Source organism: Camelus dromedarius, chromosome 24 (genome assembly GCF_036321535.1).
Source record: "Camelus dromedarius isolate mCamDro1 chromosome 24, mCamDro1.pat, whole genome shotgun sequence".
Classification (NCBI taxonomy): Eukaryota; Metazoa; Chordata; class Mammalia; order Artiodactyla; family Camelidae; genus Camelus; species Camelus dromedarius.
In genome coordinates this window covers 10,791,813-10,814,727 of record NC_087459.1, presented here as the reverse complement: position 1 = coordinate 10,814,727, position 22,915 = coordinate 10,791,813, and the positions used below count along the sequence as shown (strand labels likewise).

The 22,915-nt window shown below is 44.4% G+C and overlaps 1 protein-coding gene across 3 annotated transcripts in view; it reads right to left on the bottom strand.

Moving 5' to 3' along the window:
- The window catches only part of UBN1 (ubinuclein 1), a 37,305-nt gene that overhangs the window by 3,417 nt on the left and 10,973 nt on the right, over positions 1-22,915 (bottom strand). The window contains exons 8-17 of one of the 3 annotated variants that reach the window (XM_010992693.3): positions 16,659-16,729; positions 15,244-15,373; positions 13,632-13,750; positions 13,356-13,484; positions 13,038-13,181; positions 7,425-7,475; positions 7,286-7,328; positions 4,985-6,202; positions 976-1,219; positions 613-702 (exon numbers count right to left, since the gene is read on the bottom strand). In XM_010992693.3, the coding sequence (XP_010990995.2) occupies positions 613-702; positions 976-1,219; positions 4,985-6,202; positions 7,286-7,328; positions 7,425-7,475; positions 13,038-13,181; positions 13,356-13,484; positions 13,632-13,750; positions 15,244-15,373; positions 16,659-16,729 (2,239 nt within the window). Of the gene's footprint in view, positions 1-612; positions 703-975; positions 1,220-4,984; positions 6,203-7,285; positions 7,329-7,424; positions 7,476-13,037; positions 13,182-13,355; positions 13,485-13,631; positions 13,751-15,243; positions 15,374-16,658; positions 16,730-22,915 lie in introns of those variants that run through there. The other 2 variants (XM_031447766.2, XM_064478433.1) reach the window with 2 other exon arrangements.

The window sequence follows — 22,915 nt, the reverse complement described above, 5'->3', positions numbered from 1 at the left end:
GCCACTGTTCTATGGGGAGGAGAGGCAAGGGAAGAAAGGGAAAGCTGCCTCAGTCCAGTCACGTCCCACATCTCTGCGTTCACGTCTGGACTGAACTGAAAGCATCTCCTCTCGTGGATACACGCTGACGTCAGAGGTAAGGGTCCCTCCTGAAGCCACTGTCACCTGTCGCTGCTACGTGGACTTTCCCTTTCACTTTAACTAAGCTGAGAGAGTCTGCTGTTAGCTGGCACCACCTGGAAGGGGAAGCCGTGAGAACTGAAAGGCCTGCAGTGCCCCAGCGAGCCCTCGGGCAATCAGCACCATGACCCTTCTAGTCCTGCTAACTGAAGAGGAAAGGCTGAGCTAAAGGGTGGGAAGTCCTTAGCCTTGCACACAGGCCACCACGACATCCTCTGTGATCACACTGGGTAGGGCGGGCCTGGAAAACGTCAAAAGCTGTAGGAGCCTGTGTCATTCTGAGTACCCACAGAGCCAGAGCCTCAGAGGACAAACCAAGACAACACGGTGATAACAAGGTGCAGACATCGAAATCCTTGGCAGCAGACAAGGCCTCTGCCGGGGGAGGGGCATGGCCCATCGTGCGTGTGGCACCGACCACCTGGGAATTACCTGGCAGGCTCTGCGGGATGTGAGTGGACACGGCGGGGTGTGGGACAGGCGCTGCGCGGGGCGGGCTGGAGTGCAAGCCAGCCAGGAGACCTGAGAGAAAACAGAGGAGGGAGAGAAGGACAAAGCGCACACACTGAGGACGAGGAGGAGAGCAGCCTGGGCGCTGAGCCCCAGACGACCTACTGGACCAGTTCTGGGTGGAAACTCCAAAGGGGCTCAGTACAGTCCCCGGGAAGGCTGCCCATGGTCACACACCAGACAGATACAGGAACCCAGCACGTGACAACAGGACTCGTGGGTCACACACAGACACTGGGGCACGTGGCGTACCTCCAGCGTGAGGGAGGAAGGAGACACACTTACTGTGGCTGAGGCCGTGGTGGAACGTCCCGGGTGCAGGGCCTGTGACGATGGCATCCTTGGAGACCCCTGACTTGGCAGGGGAGTCGGCGCTAAAGGAGAATACGTGGAGGGGAAGCTGGGAGATAATCCCCAGGGGGTTCGAGTTCAAGGTCCCGGGCAGCTTTGGGCTGCCTGCCTTGTAGGACGAAGACAGCAGATTTAAGGGTGAGGAGCTGGTCAGCAGCACAGCCCCACTCGTTCCTTTCTGGGGAAGAAGCACACACAGGGGTCAGAACTGCAGCCCTGCCCACAGCTCACTCACAGACCAAACTGACGGGGGGTGGGACGGGTCAGGGAACACACCCATGGGTACATCAGCTGCCCCTTCTGAAGGCATCCCCTCCACTGCAGCCCCAGAGGAGGGCAGGCTCTGTAAATTGGCACAGAACAGCTCCCAGCACAGAGTTCATTTTAAAAAGCAGGTATTCAAAACCAGACAAGACACTATCTAGACAAAAAAAAGAAAGAAAACTGCAGCCCAGTTTCTTTGATGAATATAGATGCAAAATTTCTCAACAAAGTATCAGCAAACAGAATTCAACACATTAAAAAAAGTTCATACACTACAATCAAGTGGGGTTCATCCCAGGGACACAAGGATGGTTCAGCACATGCAAATCAGTCAAAACGATACACCACATCCACAAAAGGAAGGACAAGAACCATATGACATCTCAATAGACGCAGAAAAAGCTTTTGACAAAATTCAATATCCATTCATGATTAAAAAAAAAAAAAACTCTTACAAAGTGGGCACAGAGGGAACATACCTCAACATAATAAAAGCTGTTTATGACAAACCGACAGCCAACATAATACTCAATGGTGTCAAGTTGAAAGCCTTCCCACTAAAATCTGCAACAGGACAGCGATGCCCACTCTCACCACTGCTATTCAACATAGTACTGCAAGTCTTGGCCACAGCAATCAAACAAGAAAAAGAACTAAAAGGGATCCAAATAGAAGGGAAGAGGTAAAACTGTCACTACATGCAGAATGACATGACACTATATACAGAAAGCCCCAGACTCCATACAAAAACTACTAAAGCTGATAAACAAATTCAGCAGGGTAGCAGGATGCAAGATTAACATACATAAATCTGTTGCATTTCTTTACACTAACAGTGAAATATCAAAAAAGGAAAGTCAAAAAAAAAATCCCTTTTAAAAATTGTATCAAAAAAAAAATACTTAGGAATAAACCTGATCAAGGAGGTGAAAGACTTATAGGCTGAGAGCTATAAAACACTGATAAAGGAAATTAAACATGACTTAAAGAAATGGAAAAATATCCCATGCTCTTGGATAGGAAGAATCAATGTTGTCAGAGTGGCCATACCACCCACAGCAATCTACAGATTTAATACAATCCCTATCAAATTATCCAGGACATTTTTCACAGAACTAGAACAAATAATACTAAAAAAAATTTTTTTTTCAAATGGAGGTGTTAAGGATTGGACCCAGGACCTCAGGCATGCTAAGCATGCACTCTACCACTGAGCTATACCCAGTCCCCAATCCTGAAATTTACATGGAATCACCAAAGATCCAGAATTGCCAAAGCAATACAGAAGAAAAAGAACGAAACCGGAGGCATAACCCTCACAAACTTCAAAAAACACTACAGAATGATAGTAATCAAAACAGTGGGGTATTGGCACAAAAACAGACACATGGATCAATGGAACAGAATGGAGAGCCCAGAAATAAACCCACACACCTATGGTCAATTAATCTTCGACAAAGGAGGCAAGAATATACAATGAAGAAAGACAGTCTCTTCATCAAGTTGTGCTGGGAAAGCTGGACGGCTGTATGTACATCAATGAAATTACAACACTCCCTCCCACCGTACACAAAAATAAACTCAAAATAGCTTAAAGACTTAAACATAAGACAGCACACCATAAACCTCCTAGAAGAGAACATGGGAAAAACATTCTCTGATACAAATACTAGCAAACAAACCAAAGCAACAGAAATAAAAGCAAAAATAAACAAATGGGACCTAATTAAACTTATAAGCTTTTGCACAGCAAAGGAAACTATAAATGAAATGAAAAGACAACCTACGGACTGGGAGAAAATATTTTCAAATGATTCAACTGACAAGGACTTAACTTCCAGAACATACAAACAGCTCATATAACTCAACACAAAAAATAAACAATCCAATCAAAAAATGGGTAGAAGATCTAGACATTTCTCCAGTGAAGACCTACAGATGGCTAATAGGCACATGAAAAGATGTTCAATAGTGCTAATTATTAGAGAAATGCAAATCAAAACTACAGTGAGGTATCACCTCACATTGGTCAGAATTGGCATCGTTAAAAAGTCCACAAAGGATAAACACTGGAGGTGTGGAGAAAAGGGAACCCTCCTACACTGTTGGTGGGAATGTAATTTGGTGCAGCCACTATGGCAAACAGTATGGTGACTCCTTAAATAACTAAAAACAAGAGTTACTATATGATCCAGCAATCCTACTCCTGGGCAAATACCCAGAAGAAACTCTAACTCAAAAAGATATATGCACCCAAGTGTTCAAAGCAGCACCATTTACAATAGCCAAGATGTGGAAGCAGCCTAAATGTCCATGAACAGATGACTGGATAAAGATGTTGTGGTATATATTTATACAATAGAATACTACTCATAAAAAAGAATGAAATACTGCCATTTGTAGCAACAAGGATGGACCTAGAGATTATCATCTGAAGTCAGAAGGAGAAAGACAAATACCATGTATCACTGATATGATGAATCTAAAAAAATGATAGAAATGAACTTATTTACAAAACAGAAACAGACTCACAGACATAGAAAACAAACTTGTGGTTACCAAAGCAGAAGGGGGTGGGGAGGGATAAATTAGGAGTCTGGGATTGGCAGATACAAACTGCTATATATAAAATAAACAACAAGTTCCTACTGTATAGCAGATGGAACTATATTCAATATCTTGTAATAACCTATAATGAAAAAAATTAAGACTATATATATATATATATATATATATATATATATATATATAACTGAATCACTATGCTCTACACCAGAAACACAACATTGTAAATCAACTATACTTCAATTAAAATAAATAAAAAAAAAATGAAAAGCAGGTATTGAATGTGCCTCCTTTGTGCAAGAAAGGGAAGAGTATCATATACAGACACCCACAAATACAGGTAATATGTGAATGTATGCACTAATATACATAAAACATGCACATACATTTGTATGTATTAATCTTTGTTTTAAGAAAGAAATAGGGAAAAAACCTGGAAACTAAGGAATGCAGTTACAGGGGCTGCAGGAGCAGGGCAGAGACAAATGAACCCTTGCTGAACATACCTTTCTATAGTTTTGTCCTTTGCAACCACACAGTTGTCTTATATGTTGGAAAAATAGAGGAAAAAAATCTCTCATTTCCCTAACTGCATCCAAACTTCTTATAATTACCCACAGGCAAGTGAGGCAAGCCTCACTAACCACTGGACTCTGTCAAATCACCTGTGTCTGACCTGCAGAGTCTTTCCAAACCCAATCAAAACAACCACTCTTAGAAGGTACTGATCTTCCTGGGGCAGGAACATCTCCACAGAACTAATGGTCGGAGACACAGTGTTAATCTCACTTAGTTGCTTGGAGAGATGGACAGGTAGGAGGCTATGGAAGGAAAGCTTCCTGGCTCTTTCTACATCACCCACACCCACAGCCTCCCTGCAAACACGGTGCTGACTAGTCCTTTCCCTCCGCTCGTCCTAAGGAGACGTTTGGGGCTCTCCTGGGATTCCTGCCACCAGAACAGTAAAGACTTGAAAACAGGAAGCCCAGTTCTCCTCCCGATTTCCAAGCTCTGTTCCTGACCGCCAGTGTCAGACCTCACTCTCTGACCAGGGCAAGGCAAGCAGCCCTGCCTGTCCTCAGGGCCCCTAGGAGCTGGGCTGCGTGGTACTCACTGGCAAGGAGGTAGACGATGTCACGCTGCTAACTGCACTGGGCTTCAGGGAGGAGGTCAGTAACTTTGCCACTCCCTGGGTCCCACCGCTAGAATCTCCATTTGGACCACCGGGAGGGGCCACCAGGGTCAGCTTCTGGGAAGCAGGTGTTTTTTTCACTCCAGAGCCTGGGGCAGGTCGGCTGGTGGGCTGCCCTGTGGAGGAAGGCTGCACACCAGGGAGCAGGTTCCCGGATGTAGAGCTCTGGACCGGTGTTCCTCCGGAGGAAGAGCTCCCAGAGGAAACCCCATGTTTGGACAGAGAGCCAGCAAAGGGACTGTTTTTGTAAGACGGCCCTGAAGAGCTGGCTGGGTGCTGTTTTGCTGGATGGCTCAGGGCAGCGGAGGACGAAGCTGGCGTCTTGTGAGAACTGCTGCTGGAGGCTGGCGTTCCTCCTGAGCAGGCCGGTGTGGAGGGATGGAAGCTCTGGCCTTTGGTAGCTGTCTTGACAAGCTGGAGGAGGGACCGGTGACACTGAGGAGAGGCAGGCTTTGGGCCCTGGAGCTTACCGACAAATGGCGTTGTGGGGGTGAAGCTCTTCTGCTGAGTGCCTGCATGAAAGACTTTGACCTGGGAGCCAGGCACGGGAGCTACTGCCTGGGCTGCGTGAGACGTCCGTGGCAAACCGTGGTGCTTGGCTTTGGATGGGTGCACTTCTGACAGGCCTTTGCTAAGGGGACCCTGACAGGACAGCTCTTTGTAGCCAGAACTCTCTGGTTTTTTCTCCTGAGAGGACTGCCCCAGTGCCAGAGCCTGTTCAGCCAGAAAATTGAGGGGTGACTGCAAGGAGCTAGAGGGTGGTTGGGCAGAAGGGCTGGGCTTCGGAAAGTTCCTTTTTTCTTCCGTACATAAAACACCTGCAACTTTCTCTGCAGGCACTTTCGAGGGTGCGGGCAGTGTGAACTCAGAGCTCCCGCTGGCTCTGCTATTCAGTGCAGCCAGTTCCTTGGACACAGCCTCCAACGACGAGGCTGAATTACGGATCAAGTCTCCATCCAACGAGTCCTCCAGGTTGATAGGAGCAGGATTAGCAAGGCTGCCAGACACCTGGGACGAGAGCTCCCTGTTCGCAGCTCCAGTACTCAGGCCTCCTCCCAGGTGTTCTGAAGGCAAAGCAAGGGGGCTGCCAATCTGGCCTGATGGGACGGAAACCTTTTTATCAGGCTTAGTAGATGGTTCCTAAAGGAAAGCAGAAAGGCTGTTTAGAAACGTCCAAAGATGCCAACACTGGCCCTGCTGTGAGAACACAAGCGTGAGAATACAAGACAAAGAAGCAGGCCTTCCTGTGCAATCACAGAGCAAGGTAGGAAGAGAGCAGGTGCCAGGCCTGCGTGGATCTGGACCACCTTCTGCACAGGGCTGGGGCTGGGGCTGGGCTGACCCAAGCACGCACACGTACACCAATGGGGAAACTCTTCGTGCTGCTTCTGAAAAAGTACAAAACTCGAAAAAGGAGACGCTCCCCTTACTGGCCCTCACACTAGCTCAGTGCTCCTAGCTGCAAGCACAAAGTGCTGTGTGGCACAGGGACTGCCTTAGTTTCCTTCCCCTCCTTGGTCTTCCCAGCACTCGTCCCCTCAGGGGGCTCAGAAGCGGGGCCTGCCCCATCACTCTCGCTGCCCAAGCAATGCTGCAGGAGTTCAGCATACACTAAGGAAAAACTGATCTGCGTGGTCATTCCCTCAGACTGTTCAGGTATGCTGGAGGGCACTACAAAGCCTCAGGAACAGGCAAAAATTTAGTGAAACAGCAATTTTTCCTGCACGGAGAGATCTCTGCAACATCGAAGTCATTTCAGTCTCTAGTTTCCAAGCATCGCACACACCCCCATGTCTGCCAGGTCTACTCGACAAAGCCTCCCATCCTGCCCAGGGCAGCTCCAGCTTAACCTGCACTTGGCTAGCAGGGTGCTCTTCCATAAGAGATTATGAGAATTCACAGTGCAACGCCTTCACATCTGCAAGGGCTCACTGCTCCTCAGAGGGCTGTCAGGGAGACCTCACTTAGTCCCACAACAGCCCCAGGAACTGGCCAGATGGGTGCTGTTTCCTAGAACTGAGGCTGGAGGGCCCTAGTGGCCCAGCTCAGGTCTCTCCTTCCAACCCAAGGGCCCTCCTATGGGCCAGGATGCCTCTTGGTACAACCTCAAGAGTGCCATCCTGAAGATCTGTGCCCCAGACCAGGAAAGCTCAGTGAGCTTCCAGGAGCATGGCTGCAGAGAGATAAGAACAGATGGCACATGACCTGGGCAGGCTGACTCACCTTCACCTTCATTTTGGAAGAGACCATGACTTTCTTCTTGGCCCTGTTCAAAGGAATGAACACAGGAAAAGTTTAGAGGAGATTCATGAAGGAGATAAAACCCCACAGTCTTGACAAGTGAAAACGCTGAGACACTCACAGGATTGATGTCACGTGCCCGTGGCCTCGTCTGCTCTCCTTAAACAGAGTCCTGGAACAAACAGAACACTAGGAGGTTTGCACAAGTCCCCTGAAAGCAGACTGCCCCCAGAACCTTCCTACCTCCCTAGCAGTGAGTGCCTGTCACTCACTAAATGTCGGCAGGCTAGTGAGAGGGCCCAGAGTAGCTGCAGGGGGCCCCTGAAAGCCAAGGACCTAGGATTCACCAAAAACGCCACGGCTTTGCCCCCAAACCTCTTGTGATGATTATTTTTTCCCCTAAAGGCAGGTATACTTTCCTTATTGCCTATTCTCATCACCCCCAAGAGTAAAATGTGAAGTGACCCATGGCATGTCTTTTCCCCGAGAAACTCAACAGAAGTTTCTTTATGCCCTTCCCTATGTACCTTCAGGAGTCCAGTCTATAAGGTGAGAAGAGCAATTCTATTTAAAGGGACACAGAGACAAGAAAAGGCTCCAAGACTTGTCCAACCCACAGAAGAACCAGGCCCAACCAAGAGCACTAGCCCCAAGAGCAAGATCCTGGGAACATGGCCAAGTAGGAAGCACTAGGAATGGTCTCCCAACCTGGGCAACAACTACCCCGGCAGAAGCTGTCTACTGGAACTATTCTGGAATTCTGTTCAAGTCTGTTTAAGGCTTGTAACTTCTAGGGGATGACCTAGATGGGTAAATGGTGGTTAATTTCAGTCAGTTTCAGCTCTCAGCACAGCAGCAGCTGCCCTTCCCCCACCGGGTGTTCCTGGAGAGCTTGCAGGAAGGAGGGTGAGCAAAAAGGACCCCGTCCTCCAAAGATGAGGGGTTGGTGCTCTGAAGACTGATCGCTGCTTCTGGTCACAGGTGCAGAGAGGCCACCACCATGGTTGCTGCCCCTCCCCAACTGCTGCAGCACCTGCCCCACTAGCTGAAGTGACCAGCCAGGGGATTTAAAGGACTGGGACCCCTTTTTAACCCTCTTCTTCTTCTTTTTTTTTTTTTTTCCACTTTTCCCTTCAGGAGTCAGACATTAAAGACTAAAACATCAAAAAAAAAAAAAAAAGGCAAAAACTGCACACATGGGGAAAATTAGAAAGTGATTGTGTATGCCCAAGCAGAAGCTCAGAAGAGACCTAAGAATAACACATTACGATCACCCCTCAGGCTGAGTGATCCAGAGACAGCCTGCAACATCAAAAACATACAAAAACAATGTAAAAAAAGCAGCAAACCCCAGGGAAGGGAGAGAATCCGATTTCCAGAGTTACCATGTTAGTAGATTCAAATGTGCAGTGTTCAATAAAAAAAATCACAATGCACACGGAGAAACAGTAAATTATGGCCCATTCAAAGGGAAAAAAACCACATTAGCAGAAACTGTCCCTGAAAAAGACCAAACAGCAGACACACTACACAAAAACAATTGTTTTAAAGATGCTCAAAGAACTGCAGGAAGATGTAGAGAAAGTTAAGAAAATAATGTGTGAACGAAATGGAAATATGAATAAAGAGATAGGAAACCTAAAAGGAAATTCTGGAGCTGAAAAGTATAATAACTGAAGTGAAAACTTCACTAGAGGGCTTCAAAGGCAGACTTTAGCAGGCAGAAAAAAGAAACAGTGAACTTGAAACAGAACAATGAAAATCATCAAGTCTGAGGAACAGAAAGAAAAGACTGAAGAAAAGTGAACAGTCTAAGGGACCTGTGGGATACCACCAAGCAGACACCCCCCCCCCTCACATAGCGTGGACGTCTCAGAAGGATGAGAGAAAGAAAGGGGTCCAGAGAAGAGTGGAAGAAATAGTGGCTGAACACTTCTGAAATGTGAAAACAAGTGATACAAATGTGAATACATGAATACGAACAATCCAAGAAGCTCGATGAACTCCCAATAAGATGAACTCAAAGAGACCCACACCAAAACACACTACAATCAAACTTTCAGAAGCCGGAGCCAAAGAGAAAATATTGAAAGTATCAAGAGAGAATTGAATCACCACATACAAGGGATCCCAATAAAATGATCAGCACATTTCTCATTAGAAACTTTGGGGAGGCGGGTGGGAAGGGATAAACTGGGAATTCAAGATTTGCAGACACTGATTGGTATATATAAAATAGATAAACAAGTTTATGATGTATAGAACAGGGAAATATATTCACTATCTTGTAGTAGCTTATAGTGAAAAAGTATGAAAATGAATATATGTATATTCATGTATGACTGAAGAATTGTGCTGTACACCAGATTTTGACACAACATTGTAAACTGACTACACCTCAATTAAAAAAAAAAACTTAAAAAAAAAAGAAAAGAAACTTTGGAGGCCAGAAGACAGTGGACTGATACACTCCAAGTACTTAAGAAAAAAAAAATACTGTCAAGCAAGAATCCTGTATCTGACAAAACTGACCTTCAAGAGTTAGGGAGAAGGGAGAAAAAAAAAAGAGTGAGGGAGAAATTAAGTCATTCTCGGATAAATAAAAGCTGAAGGAGTTCATGATCTAAAAACCTACGGTGTAAGAAATGCTCCAGGATCCTGTGGGTGAGATGAAAGGCCACAGGCAAAGCCGTCTGCACAAAGATCTCAAAAATGTTAGCACGTGGCCATTATAAAAGCTAGTGCCATTGTAACACTGGTTTATAACCACACTTTTTGTCTTCTACATGATTTAAGAAACTAATACATTTAAAGAAAAAAATTAGTTTAAAGCTAATGTTTGGTTTGTGACTCCTAATCTTGTTTTCTACGTAATTTAAGAGGCATTTAAAAAAATTATTAGTTTATGTTTTGGGGACACAATGTATAAAAATGGAGTTTTGTGACAGCAATGGACAGCTGTCAGGGAGCAGAATTCCTGTATGTTAATGAACTTACAGAATTAAGTCCCTCCTTATCAGTCATGACTTTGAATGTAAACGATTCAACACTGTAATCAACTACATGGTGTCTACAAGATCCAAAGACAAGAACAGATTGAAAGTAAAAGGATGGAAAAGATACTCCGTGCAAATAGTTATCAAGAGAGCAGAGGCAGCTATATTAATATCAGACAAAACAGACTTTAAATCAAGGAAAGTTTCCAGGAGATAAAGAAGGTTCAATACAGCAAGAAGATACAACAATTATAAACATGCATGCATTTGACAGACCATTAAAATATATGAAGCAAAAACTGATGGAACTGAAGGAAGAAATAAACAGTTCTACAATAAAAGCTGGAGACTTCAATACCCTTCACAAAAATGGATAGAACAACCAGACAGAAGACAAATAGAGGACTTAACACAATAAACCAATGAATCTACTAGACAGGTATAAAACATTCTATCCAACAACAGAAAATACATTCTTCTCAAGTGCACATAGGACATTTCCCAGGATAGACCACATGTAAGGCCATAAACGAACTCACCATAGATTTCAAAAGACATACAGTATACAAAGCATCTTCTCTGACCACAATGGGATGAATTCAGAAATGAATAACAAAAGGAAAACTAACAAAATCGTGGGGAAATAACAAATGGCAGATTTACTAGACAAAAACAACTTTTAACAACACACTTTTAAACAATCAATGGATCAAAGAAGAAATCACAAGGGAAATTAGAAAACACTTAAAAGATGAATGAAAATGAAAACACAACATACCAAAACCTATGGGACACAGTGAAAAGTAGTGCTAAGGGGGGAAATTTATAGCTATTAATGCTTACATTAAGAAACAAGACTTGCAATAACCAATAATGGAAAAGAATCTGAAAAGGAATATGTATCTATATATACATATTACTGAATCACTTTATTACACACCTGAACCTAATACAACATTGTAAATCAACTATACTTCAGTGAAAAGTTGTTTGTTCTGGGGGAAAGAAAGTTGTTATTAATAAGGTGCATTTTAAAACAAGCAAACAAAAAGAGACAAGAAAGGTATCAAATCAACAATCTAACTTTACAACTTAAGGAACCAAAAAAGAAGAACTAACCCTAAAGCTAGTAGAATCAGGGGTATAATAAAGGTTAGAGCAGAGATGAACAAAACAGAGGATAAACATGGTTACAGGTCTGTTCAAGTTTTCTGTTTCTTTGTGATTTAGACTGTAAGTGTTTTGTTTCTAGGAATTTGCCCATTTCATCTAAGTTGAAAGACACTATCCATAGAGTAAAAAGGTAACCCAGAGAACAGGAGAAAATATTTGGAAATTATGTATCTGGTAAGGGATTAATATCCAGAATATACAGTGAACTCCTAAAACTCAACAACAAAAAACAAGCAAATTGATTCAAAAATGGGTAAAGGACTTGAATATACATTTCAGCAAAGAAGATACACAGATGGCCAGAAAGTACGTGAAAAGATGCTCAACATCTTTAGTGAAGTGCAAATCAAAACTACAGCGAGACACCACCTCATACCCACTAGGGAACCAAAACACAAAATCAAGTGTTGGTGAGGACGTGGAGAAACTGGAAGCCTGTGTACTGCTGGTGGGAATATAAAAAGGTAACAGCCACTGTGAAAAACATTATGGTGGCTCCTCAAAAAATTCAACATAGTATTACCATATGGTCAATACTTCCAGGTCTGGGTATATTAGGTGAAAGAACTAAAAGCAGGGTCTTGAAGAGATATCTGTACGCCCATGTTCAAAACAGCATTACTCACAACAGCTTAAACGGGGAAGCAACACAAGTATCTTCAACTGATGAAATGGTAAGCAAGATGGTGTATATACATACAATGGAGTATCAGTCAGCCTTAAAAAGCTACAGCATGGCTGAACCTTGAAGACATTATGCTAAGTGACTTAAGTAAGCCAGTCACAAAAAGACAAATGCTTTGTATGGTTCCACTTACATGAGGTACTTAGAGCAGTCAAAGTCAGAGACAAAGTAGAATGGTGTCTGTGGTAGAGAGGGAAGTGTGGAGTCACTGTTTAATGGGTACAGAGTTACAGTTTTATAAGATGAAAAGAGTTCTGGAGATGTACGGTAGTGATGGTTGCACAACAATGTGAACGCGTTTACCACCACCGAACCGTACACTTCAAGACACTAAATTTTATGTTAAGTGTATTTCACCACCCCCACACACAAATTTTTCTTTTAAACAACACTAGCTCCAGGTAACTTCCTCTGTGTACTGCAGACGTAGTCTGTTCCTGGGAAGCTACATAACAAAAAATAGCCTGTGAGGGAAAAAAAAGCCTGGCACTTAACTCCAAGAAGTAGTCAGCCCTGCTACTTGCAAATAAGACTTCTGTTTGGAACATTATAATGTTCCCAACGTGGATCTGTCTCTCAGCTTCCGGTAGGAGCCCTTACCTCAGAGGAGGAAAGGGCAGACTAAGGTGGGACGAGCATGCAGCCAATCTGAACTGAAGCAGGACAGAAAAATGACAGACGAAAGAAACCCCACAGATAACTGCCTTCTTCTGGGGAAGATAGAGAAGCACCTGTCCCCCCTCCCCGGCCCGGTTACTCAGGAGAGATCAGTGTTGAGGCCACTAGACAGTGACTCTGAGGGAAGGGCTCTGTTGGACTGGCACAGAAGCAGCACCCAAATGTCTCTTTGCCGCAAGAACATTCCACCGTGGGCCCTCACCTGGCCTGCATCCAGCCTTTGGGCCAGAGAGGTTTGACCTCAGCATCCAGAAACGCCTTCACATAGTCCTCCCAGGACTGGGCCTTGCTCCTCTCCAGGTCATAGCTCTCCAGCTTGATCTTCACCACCTGACAGAGCAGCTCCCTGAGGAGTGGGCAGAAGTCAGAAACTGCAAACTATGCCGAAAGTTTCTTCAAGGTTTCAATCCTGTGCTTTCAGCAGCCCTGACTGAAGTAAATGACTCTAACCTTCATTAGAAATACTCAGACCTTGGCCCCACACGCCCTCCCCTGAGGCAAGCTCCCAGTTTGGGCACACCTGATTTCATCGTTCCACTGGAACTTCTTCCGGGGCCCCATTATCCTCCTGCCCCCCTTTTCTTCATCTTCTTCCTCATCAGAACAAACCCGTTCTCTCTGCTCCTTGTCTTTCTCCTCTTCCAGCATCCTAGGGGGTGGACAGAATAAGTAGGACCCTTAGGTCACCACAGAGCTGCTTCCTCCTGCCCCCAACTCCTGCCCCTCCCCATTCCGGCCTCAGGACTTCTAAGAAAAGGAGGTGAGAATGCTGAAGGGAGCCATGGGACACACTTACTTAGCGACCTTGGCTTGGGTATGTGCCTGGCATTCATCCTGGTACTTGGCCATCTGCTCTGGCATCGCCCTGCCAATGGCTTCCTTAAGCTTCTGGAGAGGCTCCTTCAGACGCCCCCCCTATGCAGAAAGCAGGACATATCACAAGTCTGGTTTATGCATCACATTTTTTGTTTTTGTTTCAAGCTTGTTTTTTTTTTTTTAATTTATACATTTATTTTACAACACCATATTTTTAAAACTGAACTATAGTTGATGTACAATATTATACGTTACAGGAATACAATATAGTGATTCACAAATTTTTAAAGGTTATACTCTATTTATAGTTATTATCAAATATTGGCTATATTCCCCATGTTATACAGTACATCCTTGTAGCTTATTTTTTTAAAACATATTTTTACTGAAGTATAGTCAGTTACAATGTTGTGTCAATTTCTGGTGTACAGCACAGTATTTCAGTCATACATGAACATACATATATTTGTGTTCATATTCTTTTTCACCGTAAGTTACTACAAAATATTGAATATGGTTCCCTTTGCCATACAGTATAAACTTGTTGTTTATCTATTTTATATATATTAGTTAGTATCTGCATATCTCGAACTCCCAATTCATCCCTTCCCACTCCTCCTTGGAGCTTTGTTTCTTTAAGCCTTTTTTTCTGTTTTTAATGGAGGTACTGGGGATTGAACCCAGGACCTCATGCATGCTGAGGATGCGCCCCACCACTGAGCTATGCCCCCACTCCTTGTAGCTGATTTTATACCTGATAGTTTGTACCTCTTAACTTCCACCTCCATCTTGTCCCTCCCTCTCCCCTCCTCACTGGTAACTAATTCCTTCTCTATGTCTGAGTCTGCTTCTTTTCTGTTATATTCACTAGTTTGTTGTATTTTTTTAGATTCCACATGTAAGTGATATCTTACAGTATTTGTCTTTCTCTGTCTGATTTATTTCACTTAGCACAATGCCCTCCAAGTCCATCCATGCTGTACAGCAGAAACTAACACATTTAAAATCAACTTACTTCAATTAAAAAGCAAACACAGAATCAACCAACCCATTTAAAATATGGGCAGAAGAACAGAGCAGACATTTTTCCGAAAGAGGAAATGCAGATGGCCAACAGGAACATGAAAAGCTGCTCAAAATCACTAATAGCAGGGAAATGCAAATCAAAATCACGAGACACCATTTCACACCTGTCAGAATAGCCATCATCAAAAAAAGAGCCAATAACAAATGTTTGGGATGATGTGGAGAAAAGGGAACCCTTTACACTGCTGGTGGGAATGTAAATTGGTGCAGCCATTACGGAAAACAATATGGAGGTTTCTCAAAAATCTAAAAACAGAACCACCATATGGCCCAGCAATTCCACTCCTGGGCAGATATCTGAGAAAAACAAAAATGTTAATTCAAAAAGATACACACACCCTGCTATTAACAGCAGCATTATTTATAACTGCCAGGACTTGGAAGCATCCTAAGTTACACATCTCTTCTTAGACTGAAGACACATGACAGGAATCATTGCAGGAGGCAGTGCAGCAGCACAGGTGGCACCTGCCCAAAGCCAGGGGCTCCACTGCAAAGTCACCCACCTGTTCACAGAGGTGCAGTTTTCGCGCGCGTTTGACCAGGGTGTCCTTGCTGCACGGCAGGAAGGAAGCAAGGTAGGCGTACACCCCGGAACGAATCTGGCTGCTCAGCTCCCGGGTCTGTGCCTCTATGCTGAAGAACAGAGCAGAGTTATTGCAGCTCCTCTCGTCATCAGGGCGCCCCACCACGGAGGGGAAAGCCGGCAGCCAAGAGCAGGCCAAACCTTCTCTCGCTGGTCACACAGCGTAACTGAGCGGCCAATCAACAGACCTCCAGCAGTGACCAAACTCAATGAACTTGGCTAAAGTGGATCAAGACTCTGAGGTCAAAGGCAAGACCAAGTCAAAAGTAGCCAAGAAAACAGAGCCCGAGAAAACAAGCTCTGAAGCCCCGAGTTTCATAAACAAAGAAAACGTAAAAACTTTTTAAACTGGAAAGTAATCAAGTTACTTGGAACCAACAGGAAATACTTTCTAGCAGTTTCCTTTTTCCTAGTTCCCAGTTCTACCCGTGTTTAGGTGGTCAGTGAGATCCCCATGCCTCCTGCGTCCCCCTCTCCACGAGCAGAGCACTGTGTGTCACCAGTCCCCCGAGCTCTCTGCACTTGGCATGCTCCAGCAGACGCTGTGGACACAACCTCTCTCTCATCTGCGCCAACTCTCAGGGGCTCTCTACAGCCCAGGCTTCCTGACCCAAGTGTCCAATCCCCATCCTGGCCAGGCAAAGATCTTTGCTAGAATATTCCCTAGCCTCGACAAGTACATGTGCAAAATCCTCAGCTGTTGAGCAGTAAGTTTCCTCTGCTACATGACACAACCCGGAGAGAAGCTGGCAAAGTTGGAGGGCCAGATACAAAGGATCTGGTTTGGGTTTATATGTGTGGGTTTTCCTTTTTCCTTTTTTCTGCTTTTTAATCCAATTCATACAATGTGGTATCTCAGAGGTTTGGGTGTTTGGGAGAAGTGCTGTAGGATGATGACCTCTGGCCTTGGGAGCAAAACTGTGAACAAGAAGAGAAGGACCAGGTATGCAGAGGAGAGCCCCAGGAGGGCAGGGCCCTTGCTTGCACCAAGCTGTCTCTTACTTTCCTCAGAGATGGGCAAGCAACACCTCTCTCCTCTCATTTCATGCTTACACTTCCCACGGAGTCCTCCTCCCCCGTGCCATGACCATTATACGTACAGCGTTCTAATAACGTCTGCTGCCTAAGATCAGTAAGGTCTGTCGTGTCCTGGAGACAAACATTTGGTGTCCTCTGCCCCCAGCCTTTTTTAAAAGAATAAAACAATAAAAACCAATTTTTTAAATCTCATCAGCGTTTTCTAATCTCACAGTAGTTCAAGCGTACTCCCACTTTCCCCTGGCCTGCTGAACCCAGCATGTTAACAGCAGATACAAAGAAACAAAAGATACTCACTCTAAGAGGACGCCATTAACATCCTGGGTGAAGAACTTCTGTCTGCTCTCCCCCTCAGCAGCTCTGGCAGCCTGGTTCACAGCAGACAGTAACATCTGTTAGTGCGCTTCCCCACGGCCCGCACACTCACCCACAGGCACAAAAGCAGTCAGAACACCTGCTGATAAAATCTCATCACGCCCTTCCTCCCCTACTCAGCCCTAGCACAGATTAAGTTCACCTAATAACTACCTGATCCTGAAATGGTATACCCAGCTCTCTTCATATGCTGCTGAAGCATCTACGGACGGTCCCTTCTTCCCAGGACTTGAAACAGCAGTCACATAAAAGAAAATCAGAGTCAAGGCAATCATGAAGCAACTGGTCCAGCCAGCTAGCTAACTCCTGTGCCCAGCACTCACTTCATCATATAAACTGTCGTGAGTTGGAATTTCTATGTATCTACAGTACAAAACAACCAAGAACGTTAACAAACTTGTAAGATTTGAAGGCCTTTATCCATCAAAATAACAACAACAAGTAATATGCTGCTTTAGCATTTAAGGACTGTAATTCTTTTTAAATTCATAATCTACTTACAGTATATTACAAATTCTACTACTCAGACTACTGGAATAACTAACGTATCTGACTACCTGTTAGCACAAGATAGAGCAGGTTATACTATGCAGTGTTTTGTTTCCCACGAGTACACAGTTAACACCCGGGATCGCAAGGTTGGCGACCTCTACAGCAACCACCGTAGGCACGATGCACAAGGGAGGAACGCAAACTGCAAAAGTCTGAACCAGTGGTTCTCTCTTTGGCTGCACACTGGAAGCACCTGGCAGCTTTCCCCCACGTTAGACCCATCACATCAGAATCTCTGGGGATTACTATTTTCTTTAAAGAGGCCCAAGTGTCAGTACCCTTTAAAAGTGAAACCTAATGCTGCACACCAGAAATTGACCCAACACAGTAAACTGGCTATACTTCAATTAAAAAAAAAAAAAAAGTAACTCTGGTAACGGGCATGCAGAGGATCGAGAACCACTGATCTAAACCTAAGAGTTGCTGGACCAAAGGCTTTAGGCAAAATAAAATTTCAGGCTTGATACATAATAATGATGGCAAACAAAAACATTAAGGTGACTGAAACAAAATGATTAACCCTGATCAACTCGCTGAAGCAGCAGACACTGACAGCCACCCCACGCCTTCCTCTCACCCCATGTGCCTTCCTCTCATGGCATCCTCTGGGTCCTCCGCTGACCTCTGACTCCATCCTGTCTCCTCCACTAGCTCCTCAGCTGCAGGTGGACTGTAAGGTTCTATCTAGAACCCTCTTCACATAAAAGCATCTCCCCCTCAGCCTCAAAATAACACAAATGCATGTAGGTCTCTCAAATCTAAACCTCTACCCTACACCCTTTTTTCTAAGCTCTGGATCAGAACTTCCAATTACTTCTACGAATGAATGACTGACCCTCTAGTTTGCAAACTCAACTTGCCCAAAACCAAAGCCACTAGCTTCTGCTCTTCCTCCTGTGTTCCTACTTCTCGTAACAGTACTCCTTCCCTCTTAAATCCTTCCACTCTTTTTTAAGCCCTTCAGCAGCTCTTCCCAAGCAGAGAATCAACCCAAACTCCTCTACCTGGCATTTAGGGTCCTCTAGGTCCTGGCCCCAGCCATCCACTCCAGCCCGCATCTCCCACATAACCAGGGGTCCCTGTTATCCACCAATTCGCCCATAGTCAGCTCTGTGCCCTGGCTTCTACAGGCCATCTTTCCCAGGAGGCTGGCCAAGCCTGTTGCCTCCAATTTGATTCTCATTCCTCCCTGAGTCTGACTGTCCACCTGGCTACCCAGCAGGCCACCCAAACATCACAGAGCTTATTTCATCCTGCTCTGTCCCACAGTCAGGTGTGGTCCATTTGTACAAGCTCATGAAGAACAAGAAGTGAATGTTACCCATCAATACATTCCCCACCACTGCCTACTAACAAATGTCAGCTGAATGGATAAATGAACAGATACCACTGAAAAAATGAAAACTAGAGGAGGAAAAGCTTAGTACCAAACAAAACCTGCAGAGGATATGCAAAACTCAAATTCCTGCAGATCCCTCAGCTAGAGGCAAACACAGAGGCCTGAGATGACAGGGGGTGAAATGGACAGATGGAAAGGGAACAAAGAAAGGGCGTCACTGTAACCCCTTCACCTGCCACTTCCTACACTGTCAGAGGATATGGAATTCCACCGGGGCACCCTTAATGTATGGGGATTATGATTTTTGTTGTGATGAGAAAACAAAACTGAGTCATTCTTTCACTTGAGCTTACACACTGCTAGTTATAAGATGCAGAAGCACCTCCATGTTAATTAAATCTAATTAATACGTATTTCAAATTCCTGTCAGACCTGTCAACAGCTTAGGTTTCCAATCAAATTTTATCTTTAGGTATCAGCCATTTCAGAAGCTTTCTAGCTATATAATTTTTTAAAGTTTGCTTTTTCTTGATGCCTTTTGAAATGTGTGTGTATGTGTGCGGTTTTTTTTTTTTTTCCTGATGCCTATTGAATCATGCAGACCACTATCTCTGAGGACCTGGTTTCATAATGAAAATAATTAGTCAAGTGCTGCATTTTTAAATAAATCTAATTAAAGGATATATTTTTGATAGTCTTTCAGAAAGAAGTGAGATCTCTCAACCCTAAAGAGACGCACCTTTGCCCAAAGAGTTACATGAATCAATCAATCCTAAATTAACCAGGATATGACATTAAACCAAACCATGCTGACCAGATCATGCTGATTTACAACAGTCCCAGTAGCCTTCTGATGAGCTGTTGCATTCATCATAAGCAGCCACGTGTCACAACCTTACACTGTACCTGTTTTTGCCTAAATAGAATGAAATCTGGCATGACTTTCTTTTTTAAAAAGACCAAACAAGTTGGGGTTTTTTTCTACCTTATTCTCCTTGGATCCATGTCTCCCTGGTTTTGCAATACAGGGTTCTAACTGTAAAGGAGGGTAAGCAGTGAGCAGGTAGAGGGGTGGGTGACGCTGGATGTTTCTTTTCTGTCTTTAGTATCATTTCCATTTTATGTCTGACTAAAGAGGAGCAAAACAGGCCTGGGTCATCTGTACGGAGCAGGCTGAGTAGCTGCCACAACAACAGTAACCTGAAGGGGCGACACACCTGAGCTTTCCAACAACCGAGACAAAAGGTACAAAAGACACAATCAACACACATTAAAAGATAAAGAGGGAAAGGCCATCAAATCAAAGCACCGGGTTGCCTGGGGCCCATAAAAATGTGCACCACGAGGGAGCAAGAAGTGGAAGAGGAGCTTAACCTGAGAAGAGAACAGTACACACTGCTGGGGCACCCAAGGTTGCTCTCTCAGAGCACCTCTTTAATGTATGGAAGTTTTCAAATATATTTTTAAGTTTTAAGTATCACATCTAGTTAGAAGATAAATCTAATTTTTGCTTCCCACAGCAAAACTCTTTCCCTGAGAGATCAATACACATCAGATCAGAATCCGCTTAAGGACTGTGGCGGACTGCAAACAGGACCACAGACTCCTCCCCTCCCAGCACGTGCATTCCTGCACGGAGAGGTGGCCTCTAGTTCCCCAGCCCTCAAATCTGGTTTGCACTGGGGACTCATTTATCAATACAAAGTGGCAGAAGCGAGTGGTACACACTACTTCCAAGGCTAGATCATGAGGGCCTTACAGCTTCTACCTTCGCCCTCTTGAAATGCTGCCCTGAGACCGTCATGCTCTGAAAAGGCCCAGGATGAAAGACAGGAGGAGAGAGAGGCCCTCCCATCCTGGTGGTCCCAGTGCCCAGCCATCTTGCCAGCTGAATGCAGCCCCAAGAGAGAGCCCAAGCAGGACCAGAAAACAAACTGCCTGGCCAACCCACAGAGTCAGGATAAACGAGGTGCTGTTTGAAGCCACCAAGTTGAGGGGGCGGGGAGGCGCAGTTTAGACAGCAGTAAAAACTGATACATGTATCGTCTAGGGCCAAGACTTAAAATCTAAACTATTACAAAAATAAAGGAAATAAGACAGAAAAACAGAAAGGGAAGAGGAGTGAAAAATAAAGTGAGAAACACATAAACACTGCTAATGTTATAGTTATATACATCAAGTTTAATTTAAATATTAAAAATGCAATGAAATGTCCAGTTCAAGATCTAGGACAGGGATTCTTATTGAGGATCCAAACATCCACGCATGGCTTTTGAAATCATACGCAATTTTGTGTACACAGGCATTTCTTTCCCTGGGAGGATTATCTTTCCCAGCAGATTCTCAATAGGGCAGGGTCTGCCCTAGAGCCCTCGTGCACACTATGCGGGAGGCTCCAGGTGCCCCAAGTGCAGGGCCCTGGTGGGAACGGAGCAGCTGGGGATCCTTTGGAGTGTCATTAAGTAAATTTCTAAAATAAGCCTTCTTTTTCATGCAACCATTAAAAGTAATGAGGGCTTTACAATAATATTTATTAAGTGAAAAAAGCAGGAAACAATTATTCACAACTATAATTACAACTGCATAAAAACACATACACAGAGGCTAAAAATGAATATGTAAAGTGAAAATAGTTTTCTGATTGGCGGGGTGATAGGTAATACCCATTTGCCACCCCATTTCTCGAGTTTCTTCATGCTGTTACAGGAGAAGGGCCAGGTGATGACTATCAATTTCACACTTGAACATTACTTTCAAGCCAAAACAGCAATGTCTCCTGGTCACCACCTCCTCACCAGGCCTCAAGTCTACCTTACCTGTGGGATCCTGAACCCTGTCCCCATCATGCCCAAGAGACAGCCGAGACTCAGCAATCGCTGAGGAAGGACAGCTTGCTCAGTGTCCCTAAAAGGACTCCAGAAAGTGGAGATTTTCTGGACTCGCCACCCTATGCCCTTTCACATTAAGCAACTTTGTTTCCACTAGATTTGTCCATCTTTCTCAAGACAAAGAAATGAGTCTAAGTTATCAAACTAGAACACAACCTTTGGTGGGAATAGGGACACATCCAAGAATTTTTGTCTTTTCTCTAAAAAAACGGATGGCTCCTGCCACACATACCTCACTTAGCTCACTCAACAAGGCTTTCAGAAGCTACAAAACAATCTGATTACAAACGGAGCAGTGAGAAGAACAAGGAGTAATGTTTTTCAACATAAATTCTGAGAGCAAGTACAGGACAGTATGCTCAAATGTGCCAAGTTCAGATTAAACTACTTCCACCTTAGTGTCCTGTTCAGATACACTCTGAATCCTGACAGGGCATAATTCATTTAAATTGTCACATCCAAATAGAAGGCTGTGCACGTTCTCCGAGGATGGACTAGAGATCTGAGTTAAGACGTCTCATTTAACTCGTGCTGTATTCACGTATTTTGGGGAAGTGAGAAAATCACTTGTAGTAGTGGTTAACATTTTGCCCTGCGCTAAAACACAAGAGATACTATATGCAACAGTGACTCTGAAACACTATGAGAATCACTGGTTTAAAACTTGAGCTACAGGGTATACATGCCCCCCCCAGAGCTGTGTCACAAGTCATGGTGTCTAAGGTAAAATGTTATTTTAACTAAGAGGTAAATGTCATCATAATGAATGACCTGTGCTTGGTTCAGAGTCAGTATCTGTGTATTACTGAATTGACAGCCCCCAGAGGAGGGGAACACAGGAGCAATGTCTGCTATATTCTGAAGGCTGTCATTGTTTTTAATGGGGCATGGACAGCATTTATGGTTCAGCTCCCTTTTATTTATCACAATTTAGTATTCCTATAATCACTACCTGACACTGGTTGGTGATGTGCAAATCCAGGGAGCAACTAAACCCAGCGACAATTAAGTATATGCCCCGTATCTATCTAACATATGCCTGCAAACTTTTATGAATTTTCAAAACCTTCAAAAGATTACTGAAAAGATGGATCTCTGCCTCAGCTGCCTGCTGCCAACATTGAGTGTCCATCTATTACACAAAAGGAAATATACTCTGACAGGCAGAGAGTGGAAAGAGAAAATCTCTCCAGAAGAAAGTAAGCTTTCCAGGACTGAAGGATCCATGAAAGGCCTAGAAATGATGCCTGACAGGCAGAGCTTACCCTGTTGCCTCACTAGGGATGAGAATAGAGCTTGGGAGAGCTGACACTGGAGCTGCCCACTCACTAAGGGGTGCTCTGGGCTGTGAGCTTCGAGTGGTTCAGGACCAACATCGATCGGCCCAAACCATTTCCAGG